Raw genomic sequence first — 27,509 nt, 5'->3', positions numbered from 1 at the left:
TTTAACTCTTTTAAATACTCTTTTTCCTGATTTTCAACAGTATATTGTAATGAATGTTATGGTGCAGTTTCCTTAAAAGCAGTTACTGTATAGTTAACCAAACTATTATAGTGCATAGCTGCTTTGCTTCTATATGGTTAACTCAGGTTTCAGAGTAACAGTTGTGAAAGAAAAGGAGTACTTGTGGCACCTTAGAGACTAACCAATTTATTTGAGCATGAGCTTTCGTGAGCTACAGCAAAGTGAGCTGTAGCTCACGAAAGCTCATGCTCAAATAAATTGGTTAGTCTCTATGGTTAACTCAGTACACTTACATAGATCTTTTATATTCAAAGTGCTTTACAATCATTATCGGATTGTCTCACAGCCTTTTGAGGTAGTTATAGATGATACACCCATTTTGCAAATAATGAATTAAAACAAAGAGGTTATGTGACTTGCTCAAGGCCAGAGTGTGGAGCTTCTGTCTGAGTTCTAGTTAAAAAATTGGAAGACCCTATTACCCGGTCCTGGTTTCAAAGTACTAGACCATGACTTTTTTTCTTAATGGATGGTTGTATTTATTCTAATTTCCAGGTTGCTAAAATGTCCTGTATCTCCCTTGGGAGCTCTATGACCATTTAAGTAGAAGTGCAAAGAGCCATTATTATTCAGTTGCCACTGTGACACTTACAGGTCTATGTGTGCCTGAATCACCCCCAACTTGAGTGTGGGAGTTGAGTTTCACACAAAATATTCACACATTAAAAATACAAAATACGAATCGTATGATTATAATCTGTCAAACCAATGAAACAACCACCCCCAAATAAAATAGGAGAGTCACCTCATCATAGGTGAGATATGACCAAGTGGAAAAAGCTTGCCCTTAGGCTCTTCTGTAGAAGAAAGCTGTCTTTTCAAAAGTTCATCCTGTTCCCCGGTGATGGGCAAAGGATGGATTATCTACTCCAATAATAGTATCCTATAGTTGCATTGCAATTTGAGAGAAATGTTTGAACCATAAGCATCCCACACTGTGTGGAATTTCTCTGAAGCATGTTGACGTTTCAGTGTTATGTATTCCATTGAGAGACTCTACTTGAGATATACTTCTTTTAAGAAGTATGGTTTGCAAACTCTTTTTTTCAAAGAAGTTTCTGAAGTATTTTGGTTATTTACCTTAAATAGATATTTATATGATAGATCCTAATTTTAGAGAAGTCCTATTTTTATCAGGTACGTTTTCCCACTTAAATAATTGGGGTGTTGCAACATTAATGTTAGGAATACACTTTGAATACAGAGTTAAAAAACAAAATAATCTATAAAGAAAAAAAGTCTTGCTTATTGTTTAATGGATTGAAATAACCTATTGGGAAATTTCAGAAAGTTAAGGGTAAGAGGACATTCATGTGTAAAATGAAATATATATATATATATTTAGCACCATGGTGTGTGTTTGCACAATGTGCTTAATTTGGTATCCATTGAATCAACTTTAACTCAATTCATTAAAAATTAGAAAATTGTTGAAGTGCAATGCAGCTAGGGTGACCAGGTGTCCCGATTTTATAGGGACACTTCCAATTTTTTGGAGCTTTTTCTTACATAGGCACCTATTATCCCCCACCCCCGTCCCGATTTTTCACACTTGCTATCAGGTCACCCTACATGCAGCATTTTATGGAGATGTAATTTTAGCAAATATACATCGTGTTTAACCCTATTACTGTAATAAATGTTTATAAAGAATTATATTGTTTTGAGTATGGGATTTCACTTCCCTAGAAATCTGGCTACAAACACATGAGCTTATATTTGTGGAACATCTGTAAGTTCTTCTATTAGTAGTTAGTAGCATTTTTCCCTATTTAGAATACCTATTACTAGCATTTTTACTCAAATGTAATGTGGTTAAAGGGAAAATCTCTTTTTAAGATAACTTTGTTAGAATTTGAATGAAATATAATTTCTTTACAAAAAAAATTGGAATGGGCTCAAGTCTTTTCCGGGAAGAATTAATATTATGTTTTGACACTAGCAAATGTACTTTCCTTTTTGGAAATCCACTACTTTGTTAATGCAAAGTAATTCAGGGCTGGAATTGGTGATTCCTTCCAAGGAAGACTTACAGTAGAAGTGGAAGGTAATGTTGGTAATTCAGTCAAAAGGATGGCACTTTCTGAGTCTGTACTGTAGCAGTATTCCATTGTGGTATCAAGGGAATAGTACTGAGACATAAAGTAATCGTTACAAATCCCATACCAGAAAGATAAGTATTAGTACTTGTGTTCTGACTAAATTGAAAAATTGCGTTTTGCCTACCTGACATTTTTATATTACTTCCAAATAGATAAGAGTTCCTTCATTTTTCTCTGTTGTTAATATTGGTTGGCACTGCTAGACATGGGTGAAGTGCATTTTGTAAACTATAAGTGGTTCATAAAATTTGAGGTCTTTGGTGATCCTTGGATGAAATGCATTTTATACTTTAAATATTTTAGAGTGAAATCTTGGCTCCATAGAAGTCAATGGCAAACCTACCATTAACTTCAGTGGAACCAGGATTTCAGCTTGAATGTGTCTGTTTTCAAGCCTGGTCTACAGTAGGAATTTATATTGATATAGGTTTGTCACTCGGGTGTGAAAAATCCATGCTCCTGGGAAACGTAGCTATATTGACCTAACCCATAGTGTAGACAGTGCTAGGTTGCCTTTTGGGGAGGTAGATTACCTATGCCGATTGGAGAAGCCCTGCTGTTGGCATAGGCAATGTCTCTACACTGAAGCACTACAGCAGTACAGCTGTGCTGCTATAGTGTTTTAAGTATAAACATACCACTATTTTCATCTACTGCAAAAATCCACAGATTAGAGTTGTCTTTATTCCTCTGCTGTCATAAGTTTTATTCCTAATTGGCCCTTCCTTTAAGGGATATCCTTTCATTTTCAGTATATTTTTCTGACAAATATTTAATTTTCAAAAATGAAAAGTCTCCTTTTACAAAATAGGGCACTTAAGCACAAATTCACTTGAGTGGGGTAAAGTCTTATGTTCCCTATCTCTCCATTTCAAAATTGCAGGGACATGAACAAAGTGTCTCATTGACTTAAGCACATTTGAAAATAGGATATAGGCTCATAAGTCACTTGAAGGTTTCTCCCAAAGTAGATTTTTGATGCTCTTGCATTAAGCTAATTAATCTTCATAATTTTCCATCAATGTATGTAATATCTTTTTGTTACGTTTTACTTATATTTATACACAGCAGCATTAAGAGTAGACTTCAGATATTTAAAGTAGGTTTGTAATTCATAAACACAAATTTCTCTCTTGTGGCTTTAGCATATTGTTTTTGAGTCTCATTCACTAGGTGTGTAGGTCTGGTAGTTTGCTCCAGAGTCATTCTTAAGGTGAGAGATTCACAAGTTGGTTCATTTGAACAAGAAAGGAATTTTAGGTCCTTGGCTATTTTGCTGATGGGTTTCAGTTAATAAGATACATTGCTGGGGTGGCTTACTTGAAAGAAGCACAGATTTTTCTGTGATGCTTATGGTATGTTTTAAATTAACATTTTCAAGGACTGATTGTTTTTGAATCTGTTGAAAAGTGTTTAGGTCAAATTCTTTCTTGTAAATATTTAATGGAAAATTGCATCTATTTCAATCATCTGCAGCTTGAAAAAAATCGTACTAAAATTCACTTTTTGCCAAGTGAGAGCTAAGACATATATTTCCAAATAGTATTTTAAATTATGGTATGTAAATATTGGCCCTTTTTGTATTTCAGAATGGAATTTTAAAAGTGTATCTTCTTTTGTTTTGCTATATAATTTGATTACCAAAAGAAAGGTATAGACTAGACTACATGAATATCAAAGAATATTTTTATTCTATATTAGTAATGGGTGAATTGGTTCCGATAAAATGTGCAAAAAGTGATCCTTTCTTTCCTCTTCCTCAGAACACAGATGTTCTGTTTTTAGAACCAAACCCTGCTTAACGTGAAATGTTTGGAAAGTGGCCTTTCTCTCTTCCTCCCTCCCCCGCCTCCCCATTTGCATCTTCTGGCTGGGACTTCTGAAATATCATGAAAAATGGTGCTGTTATGATATATTTCCAGATGTTCTAGGTTGCGTTGGGAGGAGTCTGTGCCCATTAAACCAAAGTTGTGGAGGGAGAATCAAGGCTATTGGTCTTGCCCTTGAAGATAGGAGGAAGCTAGTTCTTCCATTCAGTCTGTAGAGGAAAGAGGTTGTGCAGGAAGGATTCGATACTAGCAAGGCCTTTTAGGGAAAGAGTGGTTGGGGGAATGTCACGGGGTCCCACCCAAGTTTGGATAATTTTAAACATGAATCATATATGTCTGAACTATTAGATGCTGATTGAAACAGACCCTAAACCTTTGGAGCTTCACCTACTACTAGTCAGGTTTCCTACTAAAGTTAAGGCTTTTTCACATTCAAATATGACTGCTCAAGTGTCAGAATAAAAACATATGAACAATAATATGTATCATACTAACATCACCATCAATGGTACAGCAAGATGAGAGGGAGAGATTCATTTATTTGGACATTTATGACCTGATGTGCAGACAGCTAAAAAAAAAAATTGAAGTTATTTACCCTAGTATGCTATTTGTAGTTTTGTTTTATTTTGGAGTTTGGTACATTTGGTTATACTGGATAATCTGGATGCTGCCATTCACTTTCTCACCTTTTTTATTGTTAATATCCAGTCACTTGTTTGGTTGCCTTTATGTGGAATTATTCCATTTGCTTTTTATTTTCTTGCCTTGAGAGTTAAAAATGGAAATATCCTGGTTAATGTCATATTCAGGGCAAAAAAAAATTATCGTAAAGAAGCTGTGAAATTTTAGGAAGATATTGTAAGGTGAGAGAGACCTCATCTTTTATTACCGTAGTTGAGTCATAGTTTGGCATAGTTTAGAAATAGCTCAGTAGTGGTGCGTGTGGACCCCCCAATACAGATACTTTAAAATTTAATTCCTCTTCCTATTCACATCTGCTCCTTTAAAAAAAAAAAAAAAGAAAGAAAGAAAGAAAGAAAAAAAAAAAGAGAGAAAAAGAAAAAAGGGGGTCGGGCCTGAAGGTTCAACTGTAAAAATCTTTTGTTTTCACAGAGGGTGATGAAATTGGCACTCTTTCCTTTTTCAAAACAGTAATTTTATGAAATGTAAATAATTTCAGTTCTTTGTATACTTACTTCTAGTTCCTGTTTTTTATGGAAAAGTTGGCATGTCTAAAAGTATTGTTCAGTGTAATTCCTGAGCATGTGAATAGCAACTAGGGATCCTCATACAAGAGTATGATTTGTCCCTCTAGTATCAGAATTGGGCCTTCACTGAGTCCTCACAGAGATCCAAGCGTTCTATTCCGAAGGTGTAATGGTAATCTTGATTAATATGATTAGAGCCTTAGGAGGCAAGCAACTGAAGCTGCAGTTTGTTTCAAAGGGGTGTGCAATGCAAATCAAGTTTTATTATAAATACTCTGTCTATTATCTTTGTAGCCACTTCATAGATCAGGTGGCAATTGATTTCCATTATATATTTTGCTTTCCCTCCCCCCACTGTCACCTTAAATCCATAAGAAAGGAAATATTTGAAAAAGTATTCTAACTTTAGCCAAAAACGGAAACAGAGGAGAGAGATGAAATTATACGTATTGCATTCACCTACTTTTGCTCTGTCACACAGGAACGAAGTTTGGTTGATAAAACTGATTTTAAAAGTTAAGATTTTAAATCGGAGTGCTACTATGGTTCTGCTTTGTCAAGCTTAAAATAGGATGTTGATTGATTACTGGAGACACAAGATTTCTAAAATCTCTTTCCTTTGTGAAGTTGGACCTCAAAATGAGTGCCAACTGTAGGGAATATCAGTTGAAAGAGAAGAATTTTTCCACTAAAATTGAAGTTAATCAGGCAAATATTAAAAGTGGTTGTCACCATAGTTAAAATATTATTCTAGCTCTAACCTCCACCCCAACTTTAGCTTCAGGATGCAGAGCTGTTAACATTTAAAAGTCAATGTATTGGATAAATCTATTTGATGTGAGGAAAGGGGATCCCTCCTGCACCCCCAAGTCTCCTTCTCTTTCCTGCAAACCACCTAAGATAGTCACCTCTTGTGGATCTTAGGATGTCTGCAGGAAGGTGTACACTGGTGGGTTGGAGAGCCCCCGGCATTTGGGGGGACATCAACGGAGGGGGAAGCAGAGTGGTTGCACCCCTTCTACAGATGTTTAGCATGGGAATGGAATCTTTGGGCCTCATTTATACATTGTAACAAAGCAAAAAAGGACACAAGCCCAATATAATTTTTTGTTTTGAGCTAGTCATGTCTGGCGTCTGCTCCCTGACTGCCAAGACGTGTACCAGGGCCACAGCTGGTTTCAGAGCATGGCCCTCCTTCTATGCCACCTCAGGATTGCCTTGCCACTGAGACCCAGCTGTAAACCTCCAGAAGACCTGGCAGCCTTATGTGCCTGGTTTTCATTATTTTGCTTGCAGATACATGACACTCCTCACCTGACATGTTTGCTTTGTCCTGAAACTGGGGATACAGTAAAATCAGCTATTCAGAATGCCAGACTCTGATTTTCCATCTGGGATCCCATAAAAGTCCTGTATTCAATTTGAATGGCATCATTCAATTGCTTGAATTCCCTGTGTCCCTAGACCTAGTTGGGCTGCGGTTGTTGGTGCCCCAATCCTGAATAAGTGGAAACCAGAGACATGTGCAGGTAGCCATGATATTGTTGGGTCCTTTCTTAAAACTGCCACTGGCAACTAGTTTCCCAGTCCATGGGGTTGCAGACATCCTGACAGATGGCAACACAGTTTATGTGCCCAAGTGATAAATGAAATCATGTAGTTGTTTGATGAGTTTCTTTATCTTTATTAACATGCTTCAGAAAACTCTTCTGGGCCCTACTATATTTCATTAGTTATTGTTTAAAACGATTTCCATATTCAGACTATTATTTTTCTGGCATCCAAATGCTTTATAATATTGAAGTAGTGGTTTTGTGTTTGTGATAATGAACATTATTTATTTTTAACCAAGAACAAGAGTAACATCTTTCTTTCTGTCTTTCTACTTCTGCCTACTAAATGGCTATGGGAAAGTAAGTCAGCTTTTAAAAAATCTGCTGTTAACTTTCTGCCTTACGATGTTCATGGCACTGCCAAGACTAATCCCAGAAAAGCTTGCAGTGAGCATTTTATGATCCTCCTAACCATGCTGCAGTGAACTAATCTGGCTTTAATATATTGTCAGATAAATTAGACACACTGAAGTTCTTGCAGTTTCTTATGGGTGTTTTTCTTAATGCTTCCCATCCACCAATTGGTCATCAAACTCTCTTCTCATTTAATGATTCTGCCCTCACTATTTCATACATTAATATTGTTAAGCCAAATAAGACACAAGAGAGGGGAAAATGTTCTGTTTTTTTCAAGATTTTTAAAGTATACAGAATGGTTTTAAGAGAATGGTAAGAATCTGTCACATTAAATTCTTTTCTAAATTTTATGAAGGCTTATATGCGTATTTGAATATCTCAAGAGAACATAGAGTTGTAATTCTGCCTGTGGAGTTCATGTTTAATTTCTAGACTAAAAGGCTGGAAATTTGTGGCTTAGTCCTTAGATTCTTATGCATTTTTGTTTTTTATGGTAACACTGAAGTCTGAATAAGTCTGCACTTGGATTTTTGACTAAAATTGCTCACCAATTAGCAATTAGCTCACAGCGGGAGCACTAATGTAGACAGGTCTGCATAAAACAGTGCTTAAAAGCCAGAAGCAGCAGGTGCTGGGCATTGCACTTGCATCATCCTTGCCATCCCAGGAGCTGAACCTGGAGGTAGCAATGGTGGGAAACATAGCCAAAAGTTCAAACTGTAAAGAGGGCTTTCATGTGAAAATCTTGTGAGCCTGTTACTTTTTAGAAAAACCTTGATTTCTGATCTGTAGTCCTTGCACAAAATTTCCACTGGCTGTAGGGTTTAATCCTTTGGCTTTTAAAGTCTGAGTAAATTACTTTGGTTTTATCTCTCTAAAATAGGGAGGAAGAATAAACTAGACCAATTTATATGGCGGATTTACTAGTGTGAAAATGTTTTTTTTTTTTTTTTTTAAATTAAGCTGGTAGTACTCTACACTTTTACATATAAAATTTGTATTTTTGTTTTGCTACAACTGTGTGTATTAAAGTATTGTGAAGGGTATTTGTTGACAGTAAACTAACGTATTTTAAACTTTTAAATAGGTGTCTCAATGCATGTACCTACTGCAAAACCAAGCATGCCAGAGGAGACCTAGCAAGTTATCCAGTTGAAGAACTAGTGGACAGAGCCAAACAGTCTTTTCAAGGTAAGGTTATTCAAGTTACCTAAATCAACTTTAAGATTACAAGATCTTACTCCCACAGGTAATTTCCTTTTTATAAGATAGACTTGGTGGTAGGTTAATGTATTATTTGTATTACAAAGATGTTGAAAGTGTTCTTGCTGGTGCCTGCTGTAGTTAATTCCTGCATTCATTACATTATGCACCAGTACTTTCAGGAGTTAGTATTTCCACAGAAATATTTCATTGGTCTTAGGCCTGGTCTACACTCAGGGTGAGCAAAGTCGGTCTAAGCTACACAACTTCAGCTATGAAAATAGCGTAGCTGAAGTTGACATGCTTAGAGCTACTTACCACGGTGTATTCACTGCAGTAGGTCGACTGCTGCTGCTCCCCCGTCGATTCCGCCTACGCTTCTCGCTCCAGTGGAGTACTGGAGTCGATGGGAGAGCGCTCGGCAGTCGATTTATTGTGTCTTCACTAGATGGGATAAATTGATTCCCTCCCTCCCCCCGCTGGATCGATTGCTGCGGAGGTAAGTGTAGACGTGCCCTTTATCTTGTTTATATAAAGGTCCATCTCAAGGTTTATTGAGGATGATGATTTGAATTTTTTTATTTATTTATTTTTGCCCTTCTTAAAAATAGGAGGGAAGAAAGTTTTCTGATTTCAGATCCTTTTGTGTGACACAGAATAAAAATTGCTTGTGTTTTAAAAGTAATTTTAGAGGCTCTTAATCCTTCACTTTATGTATTGTAAAGTAATAAGAACAATTATTTTCCATAGAATGTATGCTTACAGTAAAAGCAAATTTAATTAAAACCTCATTAGAGTTCTTATGATGCTGTGTTTTTAGGATGTATTGCTGTTCTAAAAATAAAAGGAGTACTTGTGGCACCTTAGAGACTAACCAATTTATTTGAGCATGAGCTGTAGCTCACGAAAGCTCATGCTCAAATAAATTGGTTAGTCTCTAAGGTGCCACAAGTACTCCTTTTCTTTTTGCGAATACAGACTAACACGGCTGTTCCTCTGAAACCTGTTCTAAAAATGGGTCTTTTGGAGTTCCTCTAGGATGTTTCTGTCTGTGATGTTGGGTTTAAGGATTCATTTTGAAGCAATTAAGATCCACAGTATCTCTTACGAGGAGCTATTATATGCTTAAAATCTAAATGGAAAAATTTTAATGACATCTTTTGATTTATTATTGGATATGTGAATGTTTAATCGGGGTGGCTACAAAGCTGCCATTTCCTAAGTTTTTATCCGCCCATAGCTCATACACTTGCTTGGGAAGCACTACAATCCTCATGGAAGAATTCTAATGTTTACAGTTTGTCCCTAGATAGATCTCTAACTTTACCCTTCCTTCAAGTAAATACAAATACAGCTATTGTGCCAATTTCATGCCTTGTGTAAACTCACTAAAGTAAATGGCATTGTTCCATTGATTAATTTGCCCACTATGTTAAAGTAGTACAAATGTTCTAATTTAAATCAAGGGAAATGAAATTGAATGGCTTCTCTCTACAGCCTTAAATCTTCTTGTTGCATCTAGATGTAGTGACAGATATGGTGTGTGATATCTCATTTCTTTTTAGACATCTGCAGTGTCTACGAACAAGAAGTATGGGTTATCCTTTACTTAACAATGAATGTTCTTGTTTCTGTGAGTTCAAGTTGGAGCTTAGATATTATTTTAATATGTTTTTAGTGTTTGACTAAAAACGTACATGGATGCTACATAAGTAATAAGGCCACAGCACTTAAGAAAGTTCTAAATCCACCCTTATTTAGGGAACCACTTAAGCACAAATCTTCCATGGGACTTAACCTCCCTTTGTGAGTAGGAATGCTTACAATCAAGGCCTAAGCTTACAAGTTTTTATTTCAACATGCACAGTATACTCCTGGGGGAATTCTGTGCCACTGGGCATGCACAGAATTTATGTCCCCTCCTCCCCTCAGATTTCTTTGCTTCCCTGCACAAAAATGACTTTCTGATGGGGAAGCAAAGGGAAGCCACAAGAGCGGTCATGCGACCCTCCCCAGCAGTATGCTTCGGGTGCCCAGGGTAGCCAGCAGAGAGGTAAATCACTGTGGGGCAGGGGACAAGACTGGGGAAGACCCGGTTGGTGGCTCCTACCCTACGCCAGGCTCAGCTGTTAGTCCCGGCTGGGCTGGGGAGGACGGGCTTCCTCCTCCCCTGAACGGTATCCAGGGCTGGGTAAGACCCACCCCCAGATTTCTCCTCCAGCTGCAGGAAGCTCTGCAAACACCCCCTGCCCCTACTTCCTGCACCCATCACTCCTCAGCTGCAGGGGGAGGGAGCTGCACCCCCATCCATCCAACCCCCTGTGAATCCAGACCCCTTCATACCCAGACCTTCCCACTGAGCCTCACCCCCTGCTCTCTGAACCCCCTGCCCTCCCAATGAGCCCCACTCCCCTTACATCTGGACCACCCTGATGAGCCACCCAGATCCCCACCGCACTGAGCCCCACTCCCCCAGTATCTGGACCCCCCACTGAATGCCCCACACCCAGACCCCTCTGCCGAGCTCTATCCCCCACACTTGCAGATTTCCCCTGCTGAACCCCAACCACCTTCATCTGGACACCCCTGCAGAGTCCCATTACCATTGCACCCAGAACCCGCCAACAAGCCCATGTGCCTCCAGATGTCCCTCTGCACCTGGATCCCCCACTGAGCCGCCCGCACTCAGATTGCCCCACACAGAACCCTCTCAACCCACATCTGGATCCTCGCATACTTGGATCCTGCCTTGCTGAGCCTGCTTGCTCACACCTGGTGTACCTGGCACAGAGAGGCAGGGCCCTGGGGTATTTCTGGGTGTTTCGGTCCTTGCACTGTGTCAAGGTTCCTTCCCCACTCTGAACTCTAGGGTACAGATGTGGGGACCTGCATGAAAACCCCCTAAGCTTATTTTTACCAGCTTCGGTTAAAACTTCCCCAAGGTACAAACTATTTTACCTTTTGCCCTTGGACTTCATTGCTGCCACCACCAAGCGTCTAACAAATATATAACAGGGAAAGAGCCCACTTGGAAACATCTTTCCCCCCAAAATCCTCCCAAACCCTACACCCCCTTTCCTGGGGAAGGCTTGATAAAAATCCTCACCAATTTGCATAGGTGAACACGAACCCAAACCCTTGGATCTTAAGAACGATGAAAAAGCAATCAGGTTCTTAAAAGAAGAATTTTAATAGAAGAAAAAGTAAAAGAATCACCTCTGTAAAATCAGGATGGTAAATACCTTACAGGGTAATCAGATTCAAAACATAGAGAATCCCTCTAGGCAAAACCTTAAGTTACAAAAAGACACAAAAACAGGAATATACATCCCATTCAGCACAGCTTATTTTATCAGCCATTTAAACAAAACAGAATCTAATGCATATCTAGCTAGATTACTTACTAAGTTCTAAGACTCCATTCCTTTTCTGTTCCTGGCAAAAGCAGCACACAGACAGAGAGAGCCTTTGCCCCCCACCCCCACCCCCCAGCTTTGAAAGTATCTTGTCTCCTCATTGGTCATTTTGGTCAGGTGCCAGCGAGGTTATCCTAGCTTCTTAATCCTTTACAGGTGAAAAGGTTTTTCCTCTGGCCAGGAGGGATTTTAAAGGTGTTTACCCTTCCCTTTATATTTATGACACACTGTGTTACGGTTGGGTACAGACTCACCACTGAGTCCGTGTCCCAGGGGTAAGGGGGAGCTGCACAGTGATCTCCCACCTCTGTGCAGCCAGTGGCTTGTGCTCCCCAATGCCATGCTGGAGCCCCTACATTTATCTGACAAATAAAAATTGCAAAATTTAAAAATATGGTGAATAGAATTTTTTTTGGCACAGAATGCCTTCCTGAGAAACATTACCAAACAAAGTATCTATCCAAGATTCTAAATGCTCTTTATATATATTAAATGTAATGCTCTTGTGAGCTAAACAACCTCCTCCTTCAAATCCTCCACAAAGCCTATCAGTAATTCGCTACAAGATTTTCTCCCTTTCGTGAAGCATGTGCTATCAACTGCTAGATTATTCCCCCCCCCCCCCCATGACTGAACTGGATTGTAAATTCCTGGAGGCAGGAATCCAGTCATATTTTAGAATTGCCTTTTTAATAGATCTATATGGTATAAATGTATAGAGTAACAGTTCTCAGACTTCATTGGTTCATGTACCACTACTTGAAAAAAATCATTGTGAAGTAAATTGATGGCTCATCAAGCTCACTTGCCTCTGGAACCCCCTGTAGAGTCTGCAGTCATTCAGTGATGTTGTGTTAACTAATGTAATGCGGATACCATCACAGGATATTGCAAGAGTTAAGTTCAGTTGCTATTTTTATCTCTTTAGTGCTAGTTGGTGGAATAAATCATGCAGCATCAAGTATAGCTCATTACATTAAGAGAGAGAATAATTTATAACAGTGTTGTCAATCTTATGTCTATCACTATATATTCTCAGTCATGTGTATTAAAAACAGTCTTTTCAAGGGGAGGAGACCTTATCCCCAGTTACACTGTTTGTCTCCAGTTGGAAGTATGTGTTTGTGGAGGTTACAAGTTTTCATCAACAATGAAGTATGAAATTGCAGTTCAGGATAATGTGTTTTAATCTTGATAAATAATTTAGATGATACAGGAATAACCATTGTTTGACATGCTTTTCATCAATGTATATGCAATAAACATTTTAAATAGGAATATATATGACATTATTTTTTATTATTATTATTAATATTGTGGTATCTATATCAAATATCCATTTTGAAATTTTATCTAATTTGAAACAACATTGAATAAGTGAATGTGACAAATGAAAAATGTGGTAATGAAGATAACAGCACACTTTTACTGAGGTTAGCTATTTAGATTATCTGGATTTTTTGTCAGTTTGGTGTGGATGATTTTGTTAGGCAAATGCAACTATAGAAGTAGGAGAAGTTAGATTGAAAGAGGGTAATGTTAATATCATATTGAAGCAATTATACTTGTGATTATGCTCTCTTAAAACATTCTTAGTTCTTATGGAAAGCTTGCTCTTATTTGGTTTTGAATTTTTTTGAAGGATAGTGCTAGGTAGCTCACAGCAGGCATGTTCTCAGAGTTGTATTAACAGTTGGCATTACTTCGTTACCAGTATTAGAGTGAATTGGGAACGAAGCAAGTAATGAGATGTAATATTGTAACCCTTCAGGATTCATCTGTTAAGTAAACAATCATGAAATATGGAATCAAATATACTGTTTGCCACATATTGAGAAGTTACATTATTTTTATATTGTGGAATTATTCATGGGGGAGCTAAAGTATCGTGGAAGAACAACAATAGTATATATTGACTTTCCATAAGTACACAGTCAAACCATATGAAAGGGAAAAATTAGTATAGCTTACAATTTTTGTTAACCTACAGCTTAATGTCCAATCATTTTCTTATGCTAGAGTGAAAACTGATTATTACAGAACCATAGATACTGGAGATGGGAAGTTCTAATCGTGAACCACATGGGAAGTGCTTATAAAAGTTACATGTAGGGACAGATTGTGACAGGCCCTTACCCTGAGACGGCCACAGATCCTCCTCCTTGTGCTCTAAGGGCCTGTCATATATGGAGTCCCTTTGTTGTGGAATGTAGGGTCTACTTTCTTGATGCACTACACAAGGAGGCAGGAGGATGGTCTTGTCCTTTTTGCACCAACCTACAGACCTGGCTGTCTGCACCAAGGAGAGTAGGTTGCTGCCTGTACAGTATATCTGCTTGCTAGACTGCTCTGGTTGCTCCCCCTGGGATTTTGTACTTACCCTTAATGTAGTGGAAAAGCTTCAAAATACTAAACAATAGACAAAGCAGCAGTGGAATTGGCATAGATATGCACATTATTTTTTCCTGATCAACCCAGTTTGTATTATCTTGATGTTGTATGTTTTGACTCCTAATGGTTAATATGTTTGAAATTGTTTTCTAACTTTAAATTACAGGTTAGTTGTCAAACTTGTGCCCATATTTTGGAGCTGAAATTTCCTCTTTGTTTAAAGAAGTCAGTTGCAAGGTGTTGTAAAAGGAGCAAAATCTGTGAATGTCCAATACTAATTAACAATAATTACTAATTCTGAAAAACCAGCAGCAGGGCTAGAAAAGGTAGAAAAAATGGGGTTCTAAAATAGTTCATTCTTTAAATATTTCTAAATTTCTTCTGGAAACAAAGGATTTGTCATCCCATATCAGACCATTTGTCTATCAAGTCTAGTTTCATGCAATAACTACAAATTGAGGAGCTTCAGGAGATGGTGAAATCTCTCATAATACATCTAACCATGTGCAATGCTGAATATGCAATGAAAAAAATTTCCAACTCATGCAAACTACCAGTTAACTTGAAGCACAGGATTACTCTCAGCTAAGACTACTGTGACCCAGGGACCACTTTGTGCTAACTAGCAGAGGGCACAGAAGTACATAAGGATTAAAGGGATCCCTTGGGTCTGGTGTCTACATACTGGTCTGTCAAAGAATGGTATGTAATGTCTCTAGTGAAAGCCTGTGTCACACTGGTCATCATAATCATTGTCAGATATATTTGTGGATAATATGTAAGAGGATTGGAAGTTATGTTCTTAAGGCCTTGTAGTTAAAGGCAGGTCTCTCAAAGGTGTGGCATGCCTTGAGACAAACTTCTTCAGACAGGAGGTTGGAGACACTTATCTCCCTAGCCAACCATAGGAGATTGTCTGTGTTACAGTTTAGCATACCAGTCAAGAAGTTTATTAGCATACCAGTCAAGTGCTAATGAAGAACTGGTAGGGAATTCAAAAGAAAACTAACAGGAAGAGATAAACAGCAGGAGGTGGGGCATCCTGTTTTCAGGTGAAGAGCAAAGGTCTGGCCTGATGCACCTGGGCGTGAAAAAGAGATTCACTGGATAAAAGAGATACTTCACTGGGGAAGTAAACCGAGCTGGTTTTGCTTCATGAAAGGCTTGGCTGAAAACTCTGGGAAGAACTTTGAGTAAGATAAACTTCTTTAGAGAGGAAGATAACCTGTTGGTTAAGTTTAGACCATGGGAAGGGTGTTATGGTGGTGTTGTATATGTAACCCTTTGTTTCCAATATTTTGGTTTGCTATCATATTAAGCTCTATTCTTTGTTAAATAAAGAAATATTTGCTTTCCTTATAATCAAATCTAAGTGTTGTGTTAAATGGAGCTGTGTTCTAAGGTGGGCTAGTAAGCTTTATATATTATTGCTTTGGCAACAGTGGGGTCTAGTATTCTGAGAGTGTCCGGTGGATGTGCTCGGGGGTTGGTGTGTGCCTATTGCTTGCCTGCAGAGGGACTGCGGAGCCCGTGGGGACTAAGAGGACATGGTGTGCCAGTGTGTTATGTTCTGAGGCACTCCAGAAGAAGCAATCCCCAAACACAAGGAAATTGAAGCAAGACACGCAGGTAGGTGGTCAGTCAAAACATGTAATAACTATGAACCAGTTAAGTCATCAACAGTCTGAACAAAACATAATAATAGCCCAAATGGCAGCGGGCCCTGAGACACTTCCCACACCTAGTGCTATGTGTACACACATACATAGAGGTACAGACGAAGCTCTCTCATATTATGGGAGGGTGGTAACAAGGTTCCTCACAACCCTGGGTACCTCTGGGAGACCATCACACCTACATAACTGCAATTTTTTATTAATTGTCAATTATTTAGCCCTTCTTAAAATGTAAGTACAACATCAGTTATGCAGCAATAAATGCTATATGTTGGCTACATATATTTTCTTTAGTTTGTTCTAAATGTACCAGCCATTAATTCGATGTGATGCTGTTAAATTAATTAATTAAACCAAGTCTGTAGGCATCAGTTGAGCACTGACAAATTCATAGCTGGAAAGGAATGGGAGGGAAAAAGTAGCCCAGATAGATGGTTTGATGGGAGCTACCACTTATGTAAACCCTGTTACTCATCTCAGAATTCAGTCAATGTAGATTGGATGTCATGAGATTACTTGTCCGATTAAGACAGTGTTCACATGTTTATCTCCAGATGCTGAGTTGTGGACAAACAGACGGAATGTTCTCTGAGGTGTGCTACTCAGTCCCCAACCCCACTGGTGGTGATAATGTCAGAAGTATCCAACACAGCCCATTTGGCTCAGTTTACAATTGGGATCATTAGGTTTTCCAAGAAAAGAGCTTACACATCAGTGTGTTAGAATTAAGAGCCATCCATCTGGCTCTCCAGATCTTTCTTCCCTCATGAACAAGGGAGTGTGATTCAGGTAGCAATGGACCATTAGACCACTATGTATTATGTGAACAAATGGACAATATGACGGCTGTGTATTATCTGAAGAAACAATGGGGAGCTCACTCATTCGAGTTATGTGCCAAAGTGATCAGACTATGAGATTGGCATATTTTGTACAGTATCTAGCCAGTTGCCCTGCATTTAACAGGGGAAAGCTATGTGCTAGCAGACTATTTCAGCTGGGACAGTTCTCAAATTCACAAGTGGTTCCTGAAGGATTGAGTAGCTCAAGACATCTTTTCCCATTGGTGTTTACCCTGGGTAAACCTGTTTACAATGGAAATCAACAAAAATGTCCCATCTTCTTTTCAAGAGCAGGGATGGCCTGTTAATTCCTGTTGGATGCTTTCCTTCTCCATTGGAGAAAGGGCCTGCTTTATTCTTTCCTCCCCTTTCCATTAATTCAGAAAGTGGTAAGAAAATTTGGCAGGACAGGACAAAATTTATTTTGATTTCTCCAGCATGGCTCAGACAGCAATGGTATGTAGACCTTCATTAATTGTCAGATGGATTGCACTTGCGTCTTCCACTGTCAATATTAGATATTTGTCACAGCAACCAGGGAGGATTCTCCAAGAAGACCCACAGTCTCTTCATCGGACAGTGTCAGCCATCACACTTTGACAAGTCTCGAGCAATCATGTTCTTCCTTGATACAGAATGTACTGTTCAGTTCTAGAAAATTATGAATGAGAAAGTGTTTCCAATTAAAATGGACTAGATTTATCACTTGGATGGAAGGAAAATCTAATTCTCTAGCGACAGCTGCTATGTTCTGTATTCTGGAGCATTTAATGTACATAAAGTCTGAAGGATAGTCTAATTCTTCTTTAAAAATTCACTCAACTGCTATTTCAGTTTATCACGATTTGGTTGAGGTTGGATCATTATTTGTATATAACTCTGTCAAAAGGTATATGAAGGGGTTATCTAACATATATCCTCCTTTAAAAGCGCCTGTCTCATTTTGGGACCTTAATTTGGTATTATCGATGCTTTTGAGGTCAGCCTTTGAACCCATGGCAGAGTGTTCATTATTTTATATAACTTTTATTTCTTTAACTATTAAATGGTCTTCATCACCACAGCCAGAAGGGTGAGTGACTTCCACATGCTGGTGCCTGACCCACTACTAATTTTGACAAAGATAAAATGGTTCTTAGACTTAATTCCAGGTTTTTTCCAAAAATCATGTGTTTCCCATCAATGAGACATAAAACTGGTAGACTAATTTTCTCAAGCCTCATGCTAGTAAAGTGGAGTCTGTTACATATTTGAGATACTAGGAGAGCTCTTGCTTACTGCTTAGGTAGAACTAAAAATTTTGGGAAGTCATCTAGACTGTTTGTTTCTTATGCTAAGAATCCTATGGGTCACAGTGTGTTCCTCAGACTTTTTCCTCAAGTTTCTGAGCCAACTGTGGTAGCGTCTAATTCTGCTAGAGCTGTATCAGTATCTTTTGCTTTATTGGTTCCTATTACAGAAATCTGCAAGGCTGATACTTGGAAGTCAGTGCGCACGTTCAGTAAACATTACCTGCTGGATCTTCTAGTTGCCACATTTGGCAGAGCAGAGTTAGTCATTTTTCATTTAGGACTCTGTTCCCATCTCCAAGGTGTTCAACACTGTTTGACAAAGTACCCATAAGTGGGAATACATAGAGACTCAAAGAAATGGATACTTACTTGTCACCGGAATTCTTTGGGATGACTTTGCATATTCGCACTTCCTTCCCATCTTCCCCTCTTTCTCAGTCCTATCATGGTCTTCTGGGTTGGCAGTGGAATGAACTGAGGTGGTAGAGGGAAAAGAAATTTTTTCAAAATCACAATATTTCCTATGAAACCAAAAATACAGTTCACACTCAGCTTTACTTGGAATATTGTATTCCTCTGTCTGTCTTTTCAATCCAGGGGCAATATTTTTCTAAGATAAATCTTCACCCTGGTCAGAATTCTGAAAACAATATACTCCCTTCTAATACTGTTGCAGTCTGCTTTTGAGCTGCACTCCAGTGATCTTGGATTGCTTCATTTCCAATGGACTTCAATATAATTTTTTTAAAAACTTGTCATCTTTACTTTTTTGTGCTTTTGGCTATAACTAAAGCTAAAGTAAACAGTAATTTCTTCTGTTAAGATGGTTAAAATTATCTATGGATTGTCCTATAAAATGTTTAAGTCTTGGATGCTGCCTCTGCTAATGCAGAAAATGCTTAGGCCAAGATAAATATTTTGGTCCCACCCTGTCATTTCTCAAAGCTATATGGGGCACCATGACAAATTAGTTTTTTATGACCCTATGTAATGTTTTCTAATGGGCCTTTAAGAAAAAATGATAAATGCTACTTATGCAACTGAAGTCTGAAAACACAGAACCACCAACCCAGAAAAGAAGCAGAGTGTCAGTTTAAAAGGAACAAAAAGGTGTATTTTCATTAACATAGTAAATTAATATTAAACTTAATTGTTTTTAAGATTTATCTGAGAATGCTGAGAATTTAGCTGAGAATGCTTATCTGTGCTTGTTTCTGATGTCCTAAAATGAGAGAATATCTAGTTTTTTGTTTTGTTTTTCTTTCATACAGCATAATTTTGCCAAATACTTTATAATTGTTTGCTTTTTCCAGTACATGTCGTCTTCCATAAAAACCATCTTCAGTCAGGAATTTTGTCTCTTATTTTGCTTCCAAAATTGCATGTTGTGACATTAGGGTGTTAACATTTCACTTGTTAAATTTATTGTATGCTAAACCCACATATTAGAGTAGATTAGCCAGTTGTTCGTATATATAATAATCAAAGATTTTCATATCTCTACTTTGTTGTAATACTTTTAGATGACTTTATTTAGACTTTAAATCATTTACTGTCTAAAAAATAATTAGGAGGCTTTCTATATTGGATCAAGATGATTCTTCTGGCCTGACTCAGGGTATTCTTTCTGGATTTTAATTTCCTGGAGCTGTATTTGTCTAAGAAGGGTAGTGAAATTCGTCCTTTTAAAAGTATTTTGATCGTTATACTCTCTATTTGCATCTGTTTTTCAAATTGTTTCATATTTGTGGTTGAATTACTGGGCTTCCATTCAAACATATTCCTCGGTTTCCAGTCTGCACTTAACATCAGCAGAGGGAGAATTTCCTTTGTCAGCTGTGCTATTCAATTTTGATTCAGCTTAAAATGTATTTGTGCAGTATGCATAGCTGTTTATTTTGATAGTTTAATACCAGTTCTCATTACTTCTCTATATTGTGACACAAAAAAGAAATCACACACTAAAACAAAAGGGTTCACTAGACTTCAAAAAGATTTCTACTTTTTTTAAATTGATTTTTCTACTTAGTATCACACCAAAGAAAAGAAGACAGCCAAACAGGAGAGAAATAAAACTTAATTACTGGATTCCCTCCAATGACTTTGTTACAGACCCAACTTGTATTGTTGAAAATTTAATTTCAAACTGGTGAAAATAATTTTAACATTCTGAGTGGTAGCCGTGTTAGTCTGTATCAGCAGAAACAACAAGGAGTCCTTGTGGCACCTTAGAGACTAACAAATTTATCTGGGCATAAGCTTTTGTGAGCTAAAAGTCTGATAAAGTGGGTTTTAGCTCACAAAAGCTTACGCCCAAATTAATTTGTTAGTCTCTAAGGTGCCACAAGGACTCCTCATTGTTTTTGCCAATTTCAACATTGTCGACTTTAGGGATCACATCAAATGACTGCTGGAGTCCTAAAGTTTCATTAGGGTGTGGGGTAGATGAATGAGATGAAACAGTGATTTGCTGACTAAATAGTTCTTTGAGTTTCACAGAAGAAACTTTCCTATCATAGGCCTGGTCTACACTGAGGGGGGGATTGATCATGAATAACGTAGCTGAAGTCAACGTACTTAGATCTACTTACCGCAGTGTTCTTCACTACAGTAAATTGACTGTTGATGCTCTCCCATCGACTCCGCCTGCGCCTTTCGCTCCGGTGGAGTACTGGAGTCGACGGGAGAGTGCTCGGCTGTCTATTTATTGCATCTTCATTAGATGCAATAAATCGACCCCTGCTGGATTGATCGCTCCAGAGATAAGTGTAAACATGCCCATAGTTTATAAAAAAAACTCTTGCAAATCTGGATTTTATTTTGTTGTTGGTGAATCTTTTGCTTAATATTTTGCTTAATATATCTGTAAATGTAGCGCACAGACAGAATAGCTAACTCACAGAACTTTTATGTAACTACTGGTAGGTCTCAGATTTTTTCCACCCCAATGAAAGTACGTGATCTGATAGTGACAGTGTGGTATCATAAAAATGTTAATCTACTAATGATGCCAAAATTCCAGAGGCCCAGGCTTCATCTTTGATGTTTGGTAGTGAAGTGACCATTAATGCTCTTAATGCTGCATGTGAGGCTGTTGGTTGAGCCATTCAGTACTATAAATTAAGATGTTAGTTAAGTTCACCAAAACTTAAATTTGGCAATAGTCTCACTCATTTTTTTTTAATTATTTTTATTGGTTTTCACTTATATGTAGCATTTCTTTTTTTTTTTACTGCTATATTTTGATTATGTGAATTACTTTACTACTAAATCATCTCTTAAAATTTACTTTTCTATCTATCCACTAGTTGTTAATCTCCTTTAATAGTATGCTTGCTGGGAAATTTGGGATATACTGTTGCAATTTTTGTTTCTAGGAAGATTTTATTAAGCTATATGGGGGCACTTTCCTATATTTAAAGACTTAAGACTCTATTGCAAACCCATTAAAGTAGTCAGAAGCACACTCCTATTCAGTTACACTAAATAAAGTATTTAAAATGGTTAGGGGATGCATTTTTCATTGTCATCAAACGAACAACAGAGTGCTATTCTACTAAAACAAAACAAACATAAGTAAAGTAATTATTAAACCATTTTAAAAACAAGACTGAAACTAGCATAAGTTCTCTTGCATTGGTCCTTCACTCAGGGGGTGCCTAGCCTGACGTGACTTTTTAACAAGTTGGTGGCTGCAGGGGTGCCATTTGCTTTGCGGCAGCCCCCAGTTTGATTTCTGCCCCCCATTCCCTTGATTTTTCATAGCTCCTCTCTGGCCAGAGTTTTACTGTCTTCCCTGGGTCTGCAAAGGCTGCTGGGGGCTGGGCAAGGTTGGGGCTCATAATTGCTACATTGTCATTGCTACCCCCTCTCTCCCTGCTGGCCAGACAGGAAGCAGCAGCAGTGGCCTGGGCTGGAGCTGAGCTCAGAGCGAGCCAGGCTGCAATCCCTGCCCCAGGCCATCAGTGAGAAAGAGAGAGACACACACACACGCCACCCCCTGGATAGGATAGGCCTACCACTTCTCTGCCCTTCTTTGGGATGGGATTTTTAGGCTAAGCCCTCACAAGCAGCCACGGCCTCAGTAGGGAGGCAGAAGTGGGAATTCACCCGTCCCCAAAATTGTTCTGAAATGATTCACCTATTCAGAGATGATTAGTTTATTTACAGTTTTGCTGACATTTTTCATTATAGGTGGAGCTGGTAGCACTACCTATTATCAAGGTTGCCTGACTTTTTCATTGTAAGTCCCTGTTTTCGTTGCTTATCAGTTGTGTGGTGTGCCATCTATGAATGCACCATGTGCATTGCATGCCCATGAAATCCTTGAATATGACTTCCTGACCAGCTGTATCCCTGGGATGATTGTCTGGCACCATATGTATGTGGTCACGCAGCAAGAAGGATGCCCTTTTGCTCTACAAAATGTCCTCTACACAGCATGACCTCTCATGGACCGTACGTGTGGGGTTACTCCTTGAATGCAAGTGTGGAATTGTTTGCCTGACTAAAAATTTCATAGAACAGCACTTTGCCAAACTTTAACTATTCAGGCTGAAATTTTCCAAACTGTGTCTCTGTCTCAGGTTGAATTTATTGTGAAAGTTTCAGTTAAAATGGTTCAGCCATTTTCAAGAACAAGATTGGGACAACTTGTGGTCTTTTAAAAATAAAGTATTACAACTATTGTGTTGAGAAGCTCTAGTGCCACTATCCTTTGAAGCAGGAACATGAAATTTAGTAGGGGAGTTGTCCTGAACTCAGAAGTATGCTTTTTTCCCTCTGTGGCTATGTTTTAGGTCTCTGAAAATCTGTTAGCACATGCTCAGTAGAGACTTGATAGAGTTTGGCAGCTAAATTTTCTGAAGATTCTGATTGCACTCAGCATGCGCCATCTCAGAGCTTCAGCAGCTGAGCAAGACTTGCACTGCAATTGCTTCTCCCAACTGCTGTAGTGTCAGGCACCAGAACTGAGAGCAGAGAGCCCCTCTTTGGCTTTCTGTGGTTCCCCTGCTGACACCCAGACAGTGTGAAGGACTGGATTGTAGAGGGAGTAGGGGTGAGAGAGAGATGGGAAAAAGGGATTGGGGAGTAGAGGAGAAGAGGGGGACAGGAGCATTTCTCCATCTTTACTTTTTATTGTCCCATTTCTTGTTTGGAGTTTCTGTACAGGGTTTTAGTCACTTGGTAAACGACTCTGGTTTCCTATCATAGCAGCAGCTTCAGCTGCTAGGTCTCCAACATATCTCCGTTTATCTTTTTTGCATCACTTTTCACTGCCTTGTCTGCTTTTGTGTACTCCTCCTTTGTTTTTTCTAATATGTCATTGGTCTTAGCATTCAGGAGTTTTCCTTTCCACAATAAGATGCCACATCTCTTGACTTATGCAATTCTTGCTCAGTCTATGTTGATATCCAGTTGTGACTGCTGCAGCTTGAATCACATTATTTCTGAGGACAGCCCAGGTTCATGGGAGGAGGAGACCATTACCAGTTCACCATACTATCCTTCGGTGTATAGCAGTGGTAGCAGCCTATCTTTGACTTTGGGATGTCCACATGTATCCTTACCTGGACAATTGATTGGTATGGAGTTGCTCCAGTCACTAGGTGGAGAGCAGTGTCCATTGAACTCTCTATCTATTCAACTGCTTAGGCCTGAAAATAAAACAAAAAAATCAATCTTGTTGCCACTCCAAAGGACAGAGTTCATTGGGATGGTCCTGGGAGTTGATTGGGAATAGAGTTAATTGGGACTTGATCTAGCAACAGTGTGTCTCCTGTGCGGTCTACAATTCTAAAGATTATGGACTACCTTTTACATCTCAAAAGTGTCAAGTCTAGCAGTCAGCTCCATTAAGGTGCACAGTTTAACCCCTGTATTGGTGGAAGGTTTGTTTTCTCTAATCCTATAACAGCCAGGTTCCTAAAAGGTCTCGATAGACTTTTCTGTCCTTGGGACTTGAATTCAGTTCTGTCAGCAATTATTGGCCCTCAAATTGAACCCTCAACCTCTTGCTCTCAGTTACACCTCTCAGTGAAGGTAGCCACCGTAGTAGCCATCACATCTGCAAGGAGGTGCAGGGTGGGGTTACGGGTCCTGAAAATGGATCCTCCTTGGTCTACATTCTACAGTGACAAGGTGCAGCTCGAGCCAGATCCTTAGGTTTTTTTACAAAATAGTATCAGATTTCCACCCCATTCAGTCAATATACCTGCAATTTTTTCCCAAAGCCACATGGTCACAAGGATTAACTCTTTATTTTAGTCTACACTTTAGATACGCACCAAGGCCTGAGCCTCTCACCTGTGTAGAACAAAGCGTTATTGGGTTTCTTCTCAGCTCTCTGTATCCTGTGTGGAATGAATGAGAAGTCATCCTGTTCCAGCACAATGGCTCTCCAAATAGATTTCAGCTGCATTGTTATATACCATACTGCCAACAGTATCACATCCTCTGAGAAGGTGTCAGCACACTCAGGTATGGTGCAGTTTAACTTTACTGCATTTGTGGGAAACACCACTATCTTCAGCATCTACAGAGCAGCAACGAGGTCATTGTTTCATATGTTTGCTAGGCACTATACTTTACTACAGCATCATGGGAAGACACAAGCATGGCAAAAGTTCTCCTTCTGAAGAGAATCCTAGCCCAGCCTCCATCAAAAAGAGCTTGGGAGTCCCCTACAGCATAATGGATACATGCAATTGCTCAAAGAAACAACGACGGTTACTTGCCTTCTCATAACTGTTGTTCTTCAAGATGTTGCATATCTCTGCTACATGACCCAACCTCCTTCCCCAATGCATCTGAGCCTATCATCTACAGTCCAGTACGATGGAACTGAAAAATGGGTGGAGCATGGAGCACAAGGGAGGTCAGGTCATAAGTGAGGCCACTCCTACTGTTACTGTAAGGGAAAACTCTCTGGCACCGGTGCATGCGCCACACACACATCTGCACGGCCTATATAACACATCTTGAAGAATAACAGTTACAAGGAAGTGAATAACTGTTTCTTATTTCCAGTCTGAATTTCTCTAGCTTCAATGTCCAGCCATTGGATCTTATTGTGCCTTTAATCTGGCAAACAAAGTATTCCCCACGATGAGAAATCATGTTCTCATGTGGGCACTTACTGATCATGATCAAGTTTACCTTTTACCCTTGTCTTGGATAAATTACGTAAACTAAGCTTCTTTTGTGTCTTGTGGTAAAGCAGGATTTCCAGGCCTCAAATCATTCTTGTTGCTCTTTTCCAAACCTTGTCCAATTTTTCAGCATTGTTTTTGACGTGTGAACACTGGAACTGGAAAGGAGTGCTGGAACAATTTGTATGGTGGGGGTGCTGAGAGCCATTGAACCAAAATGTAAGCCTTGTATATGATGGAAAACACTTAAAGTCAGGGGGGTGCTGCAGCACCCCCTGCATCCTTAGTTTTAGTACCTGTGGAACTGAATGCAGTGTTCCAGTAACGGTCTCACTAATTCCTAATACAGAGGTAATTCCACTTCCCTGCTTCTACTCAATATTCCCATTTATATAACTCTGTCTCATGCTATCAACTATCCACATAGCTGTTACATTTCTAGCTCTGCTAAAAAAAAGTTGCAAGATCTTTTTTATAATGGTCAAAACTATTTTTAAAAATAAACACCTTTAGACAGAAACTGGCACAGAAAAATTCAGCTGACAGGGAGAAATTCAAAATAATTATGAAGAGCTAAAAATGGGGTGATAATGTAATATTGTGTATATATAGTTGCATTAATCACACAACACTCATTGGCTGCCCTATTAGATCTTGATCCCTCATTCCTAGGTAAAATTCCTGCTGAAGTAAATGAGTTTCACCCAAGCAAGGCTTGTGGGACCAGGTCATAGAGTCAATTGGTACAATTAAGGATAGCCTAACAGATTATGGATTATATAAATTATATTTACATTATGGCATTATTAGATCTCCACATATTGCTCAGCAACATGTCAAGTCTAAGATTTTGCAAGGACATACCTCATGCATGCTTGTAAAATCGGATACTCTCCCTACAAAGGCAACAATTGAGAGGCATTGTTATTAATCTGTGTTATTACAATGCTTGGAGGGTTCCAACATTTAACCAGGGTACCATTGTGCTAGATGTTGTGGACTAGGCCCAAAGGCTGTCTGGTGGATGCCTCAAGGTTCTCCCACACTCATCCCAGGAAAGGAGCATTGGAGTGGTCCTCCAAGTGGCCTACAGTGGTTGCGAGGAAGGGCTGCTGGAATGTGCAATCAGACGCCAGGCAGGTCTGATAAAAGAAGCTGTAGAACAAAGCAGTAGTTAGTTGCTGCTTGGAGCTGCAGACAAGAGGACTGCGTGCCTGGCTGGAAGAGCAGCAGGGCCATGGATAGCTCAGTATGGGCAGGGACCAGGGGAGCGAGAGGCTTGGCTGCTAGGACTGAGCCAAAGACAGTTTGCTAGCAGGGACCAGGAGAGCAATGAAAAAGCTCCTGTCTGGCTGCGGGGACTGAGTAGGGACTGAGCCCAGAGAGGGCCACCAGAAGATAATGTCTCCAGGGAGGAAGCCCAGGAGATACTGCCCCATACCAGGAGTTCTTACTGAAAATATGCAGACACACACAACCAAAGGGGGGCACTTGCAAGAGGTGGGTGCCAACCCCATTGCACACTCACAATGAAAAGACAGTTCTGGCCCTGAAGTGCTTACAGTCTAAGCATATGATGGCAGAAATTATATAAGGGAGAATAAGGTAACAGTGTCATTATTATATCTGGTATATTAAACAGCAGGCCAGAATACCCACTGCCTAGCTATTGTCTGCATCACAACAGAGGTGAATTTTAGGAGAGATTTGAAGGCATTTTGAGGAGTATAGGTTATGTACCTACAAATCTAAAGTCCAGGTTTTCCTGAGGTTTGATCCTCCTCCCATTGAAGTCAGTGGGAGCGGAAACAGACCCATAATTGGGATAGTCAAAGTCTAGAGATGCATTGTTGTGGATTTTATAATGTGAACTTCTCTTCTGTAGAGATTGTTCTAATAGGGTTGAGTGGAGTTACATTGTCTGGATGTTTTAGATTGTGATTCATGTTTTGGTTGTACATTCCAAAATATAAATCCATTTCATGCCATAATGTGAAATAAAATGCATGTATCCTGAAAATCCTGACTTCTTCAGTATAGGGTGCTAACTTTGTGCAAATTGTTGTTGCAACCAATATGCTTTGTTCAAAAGACAGCTAGCCAGATAAGTTAGTGTTGCAACTATAACATCTCTTAGCAAGAGCAGATTCATCTTCATCTTAGTCAAACCTGTTCAGTAATGGTGCCTTTGTGTAAAGTGTCATTTGGTGAATCATTACTGTACCTGTATGGATACAGTGCACTATTATGGAAAGAAAATTACATAAATGGATATGAGCCCTTGTTTTGAGGGCTTGAGCTAAGACTCCTGAAGACAAGTCTCCACTAATCTTTTAACATTGGCA

At 39.1% G+C, this 27,509-nt stretch overlaps 1 protein-coding gene across 4 annotated transcripts in view; it reads left to right on the top strand.

Moving 5' to 3' along the window:
• Positions 1 to 27,509, top strand: part of CDKAL1 (CDKAL1 threonylcarbamoyladenosine tRNA methylthiotransferase) — a 685,215-nt gene that overhangs the window by 289,936 nt on the left and 367,770 nt on the right. For all 4 annotated transcript variants that reach the window (XM_048839973.2, XM_048839974.2, XM_075125356.1 and 1 more), the window contains one exon: positions 8,281 to 8,384. In XM_048839973.2, the coding sequence (XP_048695930.1) occupies positions 8,281 to 8,384 (104 nt within the window). The remainder of the gene's footprint in view (positions 1 to 8,280; positions 8,385 to 27,509) is intronic.

Source organism: Caretta caretta, chromosome 2, assembly GCF_965140235.1.
Source record: "Caretta caretta isolate rCarCar2 chromosome 2, rCarCar1.hap1, whole genome shotgun sequence".
Classification (NCBI taxonomy): Eukaryota; Metazoa; Chordata; order Testudines; family Cheloniidae; genus Caretta; species Caretta caretta.
Note: the sequence above shows the minus strand (reverse complement) of the source record. Positions and strands in the feature narration are given on the sequence as shown.